The following is a 12,721-nucleotide window of genomic DNA, read 5'->3' as shown; positions in this document are numbered from 1 at the left end:
CTTCACTGTACGATTCACAATTCATTTGAAAATAGCAAAGTGTGACAGTGCAATCTGAATAATTACAGGCTACAGCATTGGGTTTCCAACTGATGAAAAATGAAGATGATTTCTCTACACGGATTTCTTCAGTAAGCAACTACACTTTCCAGCATGCATTATTCAAGGGAGTACACTGGAATGCATTTTGTATCATCCACTGACTGCCAAACATTATTTGGAATGGCTTGACATAGGGGGAGGCCAAATTTAAGCTTTTGATTCATTTTGAGGACAAACATGTAAGATTAAGCTAGAACACATGAATATAATAAAAAAAACATAACAGAAACAGACATATGCCAGCAATTCTGTAGGGACAACATACTTACTGTCTGATTTGGAATATTTAATATAATCAATAATTACAGTGAATCTCAAGATATTATGTTTATGTGAATACAGTTGAAGTCGGAAGTTTACATACACTTAGGTTGGAGTCATTAAAACACGTTTTTCAACCACTCCACAAATTTCTTGTTAACAAACTATAGTTTTGGCAAGTCGGTTAGGACAACTACTTTATGCATGACACAAATCATTTTTCCAACAATTGTTTACAGACAGATTATTTCACTTATCATTCACTGTATCACAATTCCAGTGGGTCAGAAGTTTACATACACTAAGTTGACTGTGCCTTTAAACATCTTGGGAAATTCCAGAAAATCATGTCATGGCTTTAGAAGCTTCTGATAGGCTAATTGACATCATTTGAGTCTATTGGCGGTGAACCTGTTGATGTATTTCAAGGCCTACCTTCAAACTCAGTGCCTCTTTGCTTGATATCCTAGGAAAATCAAAAGAAATCAGCCAAGACCGCAAAAAAACTATTGTAGACCTCCACAAGTCTGATTCATCCTTGGGAGCAATTTCCAAACGCCTGAAGGTACCACGTTCATCTTTACAAACAATAGTACGCAAGTATAAAAACCATGGGACCACGCAGCCATCATACCGCTCAGGAAGGACACGTGTTCTGTCTCTGAGAGGTGAATGTGCTTTGGTGCGAAAAGTGCAAATCAATCCCATAACAACAACAAAGGACCTTGTGAAGATGCTGGAGGAAACAGGTACAAAAGTATCTATATCCACAGTAAAACAAGTCCTATATCGACATAACCTGAAAGGCCGCTCAGCAAAGGAAGAAGCCACTGCTCAAAAACCACCATAAAAAAAGCCAGACTACGGTTTGCAACTGCACATGGGAACAAAGATTGTACATTTTGGAGAAATGTCCTCAGGTCTGATGAAACAAAAATAGAACTGTTTGGCCATAATGACCATCGTTATGTTTGGAGGAAAAAGGGGGATGCTTGCAAGCCAAAGAACAACATCCCAACCGTGAAGCATGGGGGTGGCAGCATCATGTTGTGGGGGTGCTTTGCTGCAGGAGTGATTGGTGCACTTCACAAAATAGATGTCATCATGAGGAAAGAAAATTACGTGGATATATTGAAGCAACATCTCAAGACATCAGTCAGGAAGTTAAAGCTTGGTTGCAAATGGGTCTTCCAAATGGACAATGACCCCAAGCATACTTCCAAAGTTGCTGCAAAATGGCTTAAGGACAACAAAGTCAAAGTATTGGAGTGGCCATCACAAAGCCCTTACCTCAATCCTATAGAAAATTTGTGGGCAGAACTGAAAAAGCATGTGCGAGCTAGGATGCCTACAAATCTGACTCAGTTACACCAGCTCTGTCAGGAGGAATGGGCCAAAATTCACCCAACTTATTGTGGGAAGCTTGTGGAAGGCTACCCGAAACGTTTGACCCAAGTTAAACAATTTAAAGGCAATGCTACCAAATACTAATTGAGTGTATGTAAACTTCTGACCCACTGGGAATGTGATGAAAGCAATAAAAGCTGAAATAAATAATTATCTCTAAAATTATTTTGACATTTCCCATTCATAAAATAAAGTGGTGATCCTAACTGACCTAAGACAGGGAATTTTTACTAGGATTAAATGTCAGGAATTGTGAAAAACTGAGTTTAAATGTATTTGGCTAAGGTGTATGTAGACTTCCGTCTTCAACTGTATATATAAGCAATGACCTTCCTACTCAGACACTTCAGTCACAAAGAAATGTTCCAAATGGCCAGATTCCCCACATTTATCAAATAAAGAAATCACACAACACACACACACATAGCATAGCAACCACATACTTACTAGTTAAACCACCTGGGTAGATAACTAGTAACCAGCTAGCTCACTCACAAAAACTGAACTCCGACAACTAGTCCCCTGGAGCAAGTCCTTCATGAAGCATGCATGACAAGAAAAAAAGGAAGGGAAAAGGGGGGAAAAAGGAACAAAAGACAGACAGAAAAAGACAGAAACAGTCCAACAACATTACAGAAGATAAAACATGCATGTGTAGAAATTCAAATCAAATATTGAAATCATAAGGCAAAAAACAATTGCGTGCAAAAACACATTGAGGAGCTACAATAAAAGTGATTGGGCAATAAAAGGGATGTGTGAGAAAAGGAAGTGAAATCTGAAGGATTCCGTGATGAGGGTACAGTTGGTATTGTGCCACTGCCTGCCCTGAGACTCTGGGTTAACCCACACTAGAGGTTGTCTGACAAGGCCCAACGTTAGCAATAACATTCATTCACTCCAGTTGAGTCACTAGCAGCCTGGGTAACTGTGAACTCTAAAGAACATAATACACTCATCTCCTATCAACCGCACGGCCCTACAGCAGCACGGCAACAATGAAGGGGCCATTTTCTGAAACATCTTCCACTGTACGTTTTTGACTGATTGATTGTGGCATATTTTGGGCCCTATTGAGGTTTTGACAAAATGCCAGACATTCATCAGAGCCTAAAAGCAGCGGTTGAAGGTTAACAAGATTGGATATCAATCAAATTATTGGGGAAAATACAATATTATTTAAATATTTATACACATCTTCATGTCTGTTTTATTGCACACTTATAAGTGCTATGCAAGGTAATACCTTAGTGCTCTTCTATTTTTTGAAAGCCTGCCTCAAAACAACTTCATTTCATATTAGGGCAAATGTAAGTGCTGTCTTCATTGACCGTTAGATTAAAATATGTTATAATAGTGATAATATTGTCATAATAAACACAAAAAACCTTTCGTTGAGTATTCAGTGAGTGTGGTGGTGAACCCTCGTCAACCAGTGGGTGGAGTCCCACCCTTGCAAATTAATTTGTTGAGTCGTGTGTGTGTTGGCCGGGTGTGGGTGCGTGGGCCGGGTGTGACTCAGTAAGAGATGCGGGGGTGGGGTCACATTCACTGGGTGCGTGGGTGGAGTGTCTCCCACAGGTATATAGCTAGGGTCACGCACACACTTAAACCAATCTGTCTCCGCTATCCTCAGGCCCTTACTGACTCCCCCTCACACAGACCTGAAAGGATTTGATACAGATAGTAAACTGGAAAGCACTGTTGAATTTTCTGGCATATCACTTCTACCTATCCAGTCCTGTCAGTGCTGCAAGGTGGAGTCCATAAGGACTGAGGGAAAGCAGTATGGAACTGGTATGGAATTGGGCCCCATCTTAAAAGTATCCATTCGGGCTCATGGATGTGGCTCGTGGGCACCGAGACTTACTTTCGTCAGGGTTGGGCGCTGCCAGGATGGCGCTATGCTGCTTCTTGACCTGCTCCACATCTTCTGACAGCTTATCTATACAGACTCGGATCTCTTCCACCTGCACAGGGAGTGAGAAGGAGGGGACAGAGGCAACATACATGAGGGCTTCATTCCTGTACTCTTTAAATGAGTGTACTGTCAAATAGCCGTGGTCTAAGGAGCTTTTCCGTTCTAGTAATTCTATTTCTATGGTATCGACCAACCGCATGGAAAGCATGTGTGTACAGCATGGGAGAGCTGAGGCCTCTGAACCTCATCATGGACAGGATTACCTCACATACTCAATCATCGACTGACATGACGGCCCAATGGAAGCACTTTCTGATGGGTGGGAGAGCAGGGAATCTCCATAAGGCCACATAAGTCAATTACTGACTGATAATTATAATCTCTGCTGCCTTAGGGTTTGGAGGCTTGTTTCTTAGCCATCGTTGGGGGAATTGTATGTTATTTAGTCTAAATGGTTTTCACACTGAGACGTCACAGCGAGACCTGTTTACATACATACACCCGCAATAACATCTGCTAAACACGTGTATGTGACAAGTAACATTTGATTTGATTTGATTGTTAATGCCTTATTACAGTACTAGCTATATATCGTCACTCGTTGTGGATCAATATCTCTATCGAACATTGGTATGATACAAGATGACCGCTGTTTTAATGGTGGGTGTTCAAACTCCTCCAGCCCCACAGAATGTGTAGAGGCGCCTGCAGATAATACATTTCCAAGAACTTCTGACTATCCCCTGAAAGCCTGTGCAAAGTCAGACTAACCACACATACTGCATTCATCCCACTTCTCCATCTGAATGTGTTATGTAATCCAATTCCCAATACAGATGTGTCTTGGCCCTGTTTGTGGATATGCGGATACTTTTGCATTGACTGTATGGATATGAGCATATATGTGCTTTGCATTGCTATTCATTCTCTACTCAATTATTAAAAGCTGTTCCTGTTTTTCTTTCTAGGGGACAGAGTTCAATGACAACAGCTTGTGAGCTACTTCCTCAACGAAGCTAAGGCATCCCGAATCAACTCATTCTTTATAGTGAATCATTGTTTAGCCCAGATTGAGCCAATTCCCCTTCCCCTATAGTGTTCACGTAATAGTTTTAGAGGAGAGCTTTGTAAAGCAGACAGATTCGTCTCCGTTAGGACGGAGGCGTTGAGCCACGGCCCATAAGGCAGTGAGGAGCACAGCTAAGCCAGGCTCAATAACTGCACCCTGCCTGCAGCAGCAGCAGAGCTCTTCAAAGGCAGGTGTCCTCAATCCCAGCTAGCCCCTCAGGGCCCCACTAACAGTGTCTACTGCTTCTTGATGGGCCAGAGAGTCTGCTTACCTGGTCTTCCAGGCTTGATAAGATGCTGATCAAAAGCCAAGGACCAGAGTTGTGGATTTTTTTTGCGATTCCTGGTGCTGTATTGCAGATAACTGTGTATCTGTTCAAGGTTTTTGCTTTAACAGCCTTTTCAAAGAGTGAAAACAATTCCTCTGTGTAAAAAAATGGAGGCCGCGTTCTGAGCGTCTTGCACAAGAAAATCAACTACTGGAAATGTTAAGCCCCAGATTGTCTGTACTCCCATAAATGCTGGGACATTCTGTAGCCATATTGTCAGACATCCAGTGTGTTAATGTCTTCGTTAAGACTTAACACTCAGCGATAAAGAGTTCTGGCAGCATCTCCAACGTATAAAATATACCTCCGCTGATAGAGTTGATTGATTCATTACAGTCTTATTATGGTAGGAAGAAGAGTAAGGTCACTCGATTTTGGCATATTACTCAAAATAAATCACATGAAACCCAGGGGGAGGGAAATAAAAGCTGTTACTTCCTCCACACCCTGGTCTTTTATTAGCTTTCCCCCGCCATTGGATCAGCAATTAGTATGCAAATCGTTCTAATTTCTTGTGTTTGAACACACCAAACATAATATTGCTCTATTTGCATATCCTTCCCCTCCTCCTTTTCCTCTCATAGCATGTTCCTGGTTGCATAGGATGAATGTGGAAAGAAATGATTCTTAATCACTTTCAATTTTGAAAGATAAAGCTGAAGGGAACATGACCTGGAGATAATGTAGCAAGAAGGCCTATTTTCTTTTCTTGTTTTTACATTATGTGGCTTGATTTCACCCTTAATGATATGGCATTAATATGTACTGCACTTGGAAAGACTATTAAATGGGGAACACATAAAACAGTAACACCTTAACTTTAGAGATATGGCACTATTAAGGCATTTACTACCAGTTAATCACCAATTATGACACTATGCATAGACCTTAATTAGCCATTTGCCCCCTTTTATTGAACATGACCTGTAGATGTGTGGATACAGGAACTACCAGGTTAAGTTTGTAATAACGATAATTAGGATATTTCTTATGCCATTCAACGGCATGTATTACAGTTGATTGTTGCACTGACCTGTTCGAAGAACTCATCCATGAAGTGATCCCGGTCAACCTGGACAACTTCTTCATCATCATCGCTGTCCTTAGCCTGAAACAGAAGAGGCGAAACACAAAATCAGTCCCCCATGCACTGCACTGGCATATTGCTATTTATTGTTGATTGTGTATTTGTGACCTGTGCAAACTGCAGATAACACAGTACCACACTTGGCTATAGATCTCTCCTAACTGTTGGAAGGGTAAGGAGTAAGGATGGAAGGGGGTAAGGAGTAGAGAATAAAAAGGAAAACCCTTGTATCCATACTGCTTGGTGACATGCATGGCAACCATTTTAGATAAAGCCACAAAAAAGTATTTGAAATATGTACTATATTTGCGCTGTCACTTCAAACAGTTCATGATATGAAGGGAGTGACCCTTGAAGGGAGTGACCCTTGAAGAGAGTGAAGGGAGTGACCCTCAGGGGCTCCCGAGTGGCGTAGCGGTCTAAGTACCTGGTTCGAATCCAGGCTGTATCACATCCAGCCGTGATTGGGAGTCCCATAGGGCGGCGCACAATTGGCCCAGCGTCGTCTTGGTTTGGCCGGGGTAGGCCGTCATTGTAAATAAGAATTTGTTCTTAACTGACTTGCCTAGTTAAATAAAGGTTAAATTCAAAATTATATATATATTTTTAAATAACACAAACCCTTACATAAACCCTCTTCGACTTAGAGTGATGTGAGCTGTGTGACCTGACCTCAAAGGGGTCAAGGACTAAGAGACAGTGAGAAAGAGAGGCTGTATACGAAGCTGTTGAAAATGGCAGGAGAATCGATGGAACACCTTACATTTGCGCTAAAATAATAAAGATGGATTCTCGGATTCTTGTCGCGCTTAGCGTTGATGAATTGCCAGAGGCCCATGGAGAGGGCCTGAGGTGTGCAGTGTTGGCAAGGTGGAGCGTGGGCCGTCTGCCATAGGGTAGCACACAGCTCATTCTGTTGCTGATACAGTATTATGGGCACTACAAATTATACACCCAACGAAAAAGGTGACACCAGCTAATAGATAGGGCAGAGATAGATCACCGCGTGTGTATGGTGTATGGTCAAATTGATGAACTGTTTAGGCAATAGCTTGATGGGTATTTTGCTTATTTGCACCAGAGAAGGGCATAGTACTTATGTTCAATTAACAGACAAGCAACAGTTAGATCTAGGGCTCTATTTAATCCGTAGCGCTGAAGAGCTGCACTATAGCGCGATAGACATTTAAAGGCAATGTTCCCACGTTAGCGGAGACTGCATTCACAGAAAACGCTACATATGTCGGCTCAATCTGAAATTACCTTTACATTTCAATCACGCTATAACGCTAAACCTCAACGATACGGATTAAATCGAGCCCCTAGAGTGTTTTGTAACCTAATGACAGTTATGTTGAATCACATTGTGATGGGGAGAGTGGTTGACAAATCCATTTCACCTGGAGAAAAACAACAAAACAATAAATCGACAAGACCTCTACAGTGTCGTCTACTAAGTCCACACCACAAGAACAGTCATTGCTGAATAGCTTAGTCATAAACACAGCTAGTGGACACCTATCTATAACTGTTGGCAAACAGAGAAATGTACAAAATGGCAGCCATCTACTTGGGCACACTCTAGTCAACATTTTCCCTTCACTCTTCATTGCTTCCTGTGTGTCTTTTGGCCAGAAAAATACAGGAGAATTAATTCCTCTAAATCGCATCTCATGCCAAAAGATACAGCAGCAGACAAGTGTGTCAGGGAGAAAATGTTTTTTCATAAGGGCATATGGGAGGGGAAAATAGCTCCAAGGAAGAGGCTGGATGCGTTGGGACTGGCGGTTGGGACTCCAGCGGTTGGGACTGGCTTTGCCTTGGTTAGGGTTTGAAACATTTCCCTCCAGTGCCCACCTCTAACTAGCTAGCTCCACATCGAGGATGTGCAGTTCAGGTTCCTGCCCTCTGTGACCTCGGATGATAGTCCCCCACTCTGCCTCGTATGGTATGATGAGAGACAGTTCCTGGTTGGATCACTCACTGTCCAATGTAATGTGATGCTAGTGTATATGGAGTGTGTGACAAAGGATTAATATGACTTCAGTGCACGGAGCTTTGATATTGATACTTGCTGCAGTTCTTGGAGGACACAGTGCCATTTAGCCACTTTTTTTTTTCACCTCATTGTATAGATTTTTTGTCATTTAAATACTTTTCTGAAAAACATGCCATGACAAATGGACCTTTTGTTAATTTTTTGCTCCATTTAAGCACATAATAGAGACTATAATGTGTTGAGTTTTCACAGTAGCTTTCAGGCTAATGAGCGGTGACTCACATTCGTGCTAACATTCACACAGGCAATATCAATGACCTACCATATTCGTATCAATTTCTAGCAATTATTTTCTGAAGCATTTAGTACCAGCTCAATTTAAATGGCCATTGCTATGCAAAAACAAATTGCTGCGATTATTTGATTGAATGAGATGTTGCTCAAATTTGGGTTAATGAGTAATTGGTTTCACATCTCCATATGATCATCGAAGAGAAAGATATATAGAATGTTCAATCAGAATAAACAACCGACAGGCTTCCACAGAGAACCACGATTCTGACAGTCTCGCCTGAATCAGTTTAGGTTCCCTTGGTTTTTATCAAAGGCCACAGATCTGGAACTGTGGTTCATCTGTGTGGTCCGTTTCATTCAAAAGGCCTTGGACTGGAGCATGTTGGAGTAAGATATGAACACGACTGATTGTGTACAATCAAGTGACTGTGGTCATATGTGCATTGTGTTGTCCTCCAAGCCTTCAACGTAAAAGGGTATGGTTACAATATACAATCAATCAAAGTATTGATTATAATAGGCCTACAGATATCCACCAAACTGGATATGAGGTAGATGTTTTTATAGATGTAAAGTAGCAAGTAAAAACCATATAGCAGACATAGTAATATACTATGCTTGCAGTGTTGCAAGTAAATAATTCATTTGATAAGAGATAGTGGCCTATTCCTAGATCATTTCCAATTAAGATAGCTGATGCAGATTTAACATTTAATCCATGTTGAAACTACCAAAAACTCTACCATTACTTTCAGGGATCCCCCAATGGTTTGTTCACAATGAACTGCTCAAATTTCCTCCTTCCCAGAGCTGAAATATTCTGTCCATTTTCTATGTATTATTCATGGGATGATGGAGCAGCTTCTGCTGCATATTGCCCAGCCCACCATCTCCATGGCTACCTGACTGTTACACTGCACAGATGCACACAATCTAAGCTGAGCTTATTTTATATACATCATGATGTTGTAAGAGGTATCAATGTATGTTAAATCCTAAGCTTATAGCCTACACCTACGTATTGCACAAAAGGTGAATGTTTTTAAACTCATAAATCTACACACAATACCCGATAATGCCAAAGAAAAAACTATTTTTTTGAAATTGTGCACATTTTTGCAAAAAAACGGAAATATCACATTTACATAAGTATTCAGACGCTTCACTCACTACTTTGTTGAAGCACCTTTGGCAGCAATTACAGCCTCAAGTTTTCTTGGGTATGACACTACAAGCTTGGCACACCTGTATTTGGGGAGTTTCTCCCATTCTTCTCTGCAGATCCTCTCATGCTCTGTCAGGTTGGATGGGGAGCGTCGCTTCACAGGCATTTTCAGGTCTCTCCAGAGATGTCCGATTGGGTTCAAGTCCGGGCTCTGGCTGGGCCACTCAAGGACATTCAGAGACTTGTCCCGAAGCCACTCCTGCATTGTCTTGGCTGTGTGCTTAGGATCGTTGTCCTGTTGGAAGGTGAACCTTTGCCCCAGTCTGAGGTCCTGAGTGCTCTGGAGCAGGTTTTCATCAAGGATCTCTCTGTACTTTGCTCCATTCATCTTTCCCTCGATCCTGACTAGTATCCCAGTCCCTGCCGCTGAAAAACATCCCCTCAGCATGATGCTGCCACCACCAGGCTTCACCGTATGGATGGTGCCAGGTTTCCTCCATACGTAACGCTTGGCATTCAGGTCAAAGAGTTCAATCTTGGTTTCATCAGACCAGAGAATCTTGTTTCTCATGGTCTGAGAGTCCTTTAGGTGCCTTTTGACAAACACCAAGTGGGCTGTCATGTGCCTTTTACCGAGGAGTGGCTTCCGTCTGGCCACTCTACCAGAAATACTTGATTGGTGGAGTGCTGCAGAGATAGTTGTCCTTCTGGAAGGTTCTCCTATCTCCGCAGAGCATCTCTAGAGCTCTGTCAGAGTGACCATCGGGTACTTGGTCACCTCCCTGACCAAGGCTCTTCTCCCCCGATTGCTCAGTTTGGTCAGCTCTAGGAAGAGTCTTGGTGGTTCCGAACGTCTTCAATTTTAGAATGAGGCCACTGTGTTCTTGGGGACCTTCAACGCTGCAGAAATGTTTTGGTACCCTTCCCCAGATCTGTGCCTCGACACAATCCTTTTTCAGAGCTGTATAGACAATTCCTTCAACCTCATGGCTTGGTTTTTGCTCTGACATGTACTGTCAACTGTGAGACCTTATATAGACAGGTGTGTACCTTACCAAATCATGTCCACTCAATTGAATTTACCACAGGTGGACTCCAATCAAGTTGTAGAAACATCTCAAGCATCATCAATGGAAACAGGATGCACAACAGCTCAATTTTGAGTCTCATAGCAATGAGTCTGAATATGTAAATAAGGTATTTCTGTTTTTTATTTTAGCGACCACAATTTCTAAAAACTTGTTTTTACTTTGTCATTATGGGGTATTGTGTGTAGATTGACGAGGAAAATGTTTATTTAGTCAAACATAGAATAAGGCTGTAACAAAACAAAATGTGGAAAAAGGGAAGGAGTCTGAATACTTTCCGAATGCGCCGTATATGGTAAGCCACAAACAAATATGCGTATGCACACACACACTTGCAGCATCACACAAAAGCATGTTGGCTTTATTTGAAAAGGCTTGTGAAATTGTGATTGCAGAAAATGTTTATATGACAAGTAGCTTTGATTGTAAAAAGAGTTAGGTAACAACAAAGATATTCAGAATGTCCAAGATAACAGATCTCTTCAGAGAGGCAATGTCTTCTCATATTTCACAATGTCAGGGTTGTATTACAACTTGGAGTCTTTTCACCATCTCTTATCACATTAGCATCCTACCTACACACTAACACAGACCCCTGCTAAATCAATACAGCCATAAATAGCTGCGCTTGAATAGCTGCATTTGTTTGCTAGCGATCACACTACAACACTATGCATTGTTTGCGTATGTGTGTGTGCATTAGTGGTGGCTTTGAACTATGTGTTTAGCCAAGAAAAGAGAAGGATACCAATCACGCTTTTCACCCAGGGGTGTAGAACAGTCCTCTAGGACAGCAGTGCTGCAGTTTTTCCATTTCGCCCTTGCCCCTAATTGATCAGTTAATGTCAGTGATTTCCCGGAGAGTCCACACACCTAGTAACACAGGTCTAAATCAGCCACTGATTAAAAAAAGTAAGAATGAAAACCAGAAGCCCTTCATGACTCGAGGTCAGGCAGCACCTCTGTTCGACCCCGTAACAATTATTAATTAAATATGGCAAATGTTATGCAGAAGTATTATGTTACGATGTGAGTAGCATATGTACCTCATTCACCCCCTGGTGTCACTACAAGGTAGATATAATCTGCAATCACTACTCTTGGCGCCTACCTAAAGTCAGACAGAAAGCACCCAACTTGTGTATTAAAATGTGTATTAAAATGTGTAGTGAAATGTGTATTAAAATGTGTAGAGAAACAAGCAGCAGGGCTAATGCTAACTCATTGCTAGCTCTGTTGCCAGATGCCTCTGGGGGGATCCTCATCACAAGCGGCAGCTATGTCGGCTAGGCTACAGCTATCTCATCTTGAACTGGTCGGCATTTTTACATTTCCACTTTTGTGTGTGTGTTGTCTACTCAATGTAGCTATATTTGGCTGTTTTCTTCCTTTACTCCTCCCAGGCCCTCCCAGCACTCCACCTGCATCCGGTTTCACCCGACGGGGGAATGGCAGCCTCTCTAGCCCTTGCTTGCCAATGGGCAGATAAGCTAGTTCACAGCTCGTATCTTCCATATGAGAGGTATGCGCATACTAATGATAAGTGGCCAAGGGGCAAAACATTCCATGACAACAGATATTCGTGAGGAGAGAGAGCACGTAGGTGGGTATGGTATGAATAGTTGCATATATGAGCAGGTAAATCTGCTAAGACTATGTTTAATGGAATGGAGTTTAGATGGAATTCAACTGACGATAGGAATGTGACAACAATAGTGCATAACATGTCTGGGCTGCAGAGATAGGTTTTGAGAGAGGTTTGCTGCAGTAACATCAGCAACAGGATCTATATAAAGAATGAATATCTTTAGATTGTGTTGCAACTGGTACTAGATTGATCAATCTAATATTCAAATTCATATGGACAACAATGGTACAATGTAGACACTGGTTTGTTTGAAGGGTTTTTGAGGAAATTAAATGCTAATGATTTAGCAGAGAATAGACATCAAAAGATGCTGTGAGGTAAGATATGGTTGAATACGGTTAGACATGGTTGG

General features: G+C 41.7%; 1 protein-coding gene across 1 annotated transcript in view; it reads right to left on the bottom strand.

Moving 5' to 3' along the window:
- Positions 1–12,721, bottom strand: part of LOC115171039 (syntaxin-1B) — a 59,777-nt gene that overhangs the window by 24,948 nt on the left and 22,108 nt on the right. The window contains exons 2-3 of the mRNA XM_029727494.1: positions 6,122–6,196; positions 3,641–3,740 (exon numbers count right to left, since the gene is read on the bottom strand). Coding sequence (XP_029583354.1) covers positions 3,641–3,740; positions 6,122–6,196 — 175 coding nt within the window. The remainder of the gene's footprint in view (positions 1–3,640; positions 3,741–6,121; positions 6,197–12,721) is intronic.

The sequence above is a fragment of the Salmo trutta genome, chromosome 32 (assembly GCF_901001165.1).
Source record: "Salmo trutta chromosome 32, fSalTru1.1, whole genome shotgun sequence".
Classification (NCBI taxonomy): domain Eukaryota; kingdom Metazoa; phylum Chordata; class Actinopteri; order Salmoniformes; family Salmonidae; genus Salmo; species Salmo trutta.
Note: the sequence above shows the minus strand (reverse complement) of the source record. Positions and strands in the feature narration are given on the sequence as shown.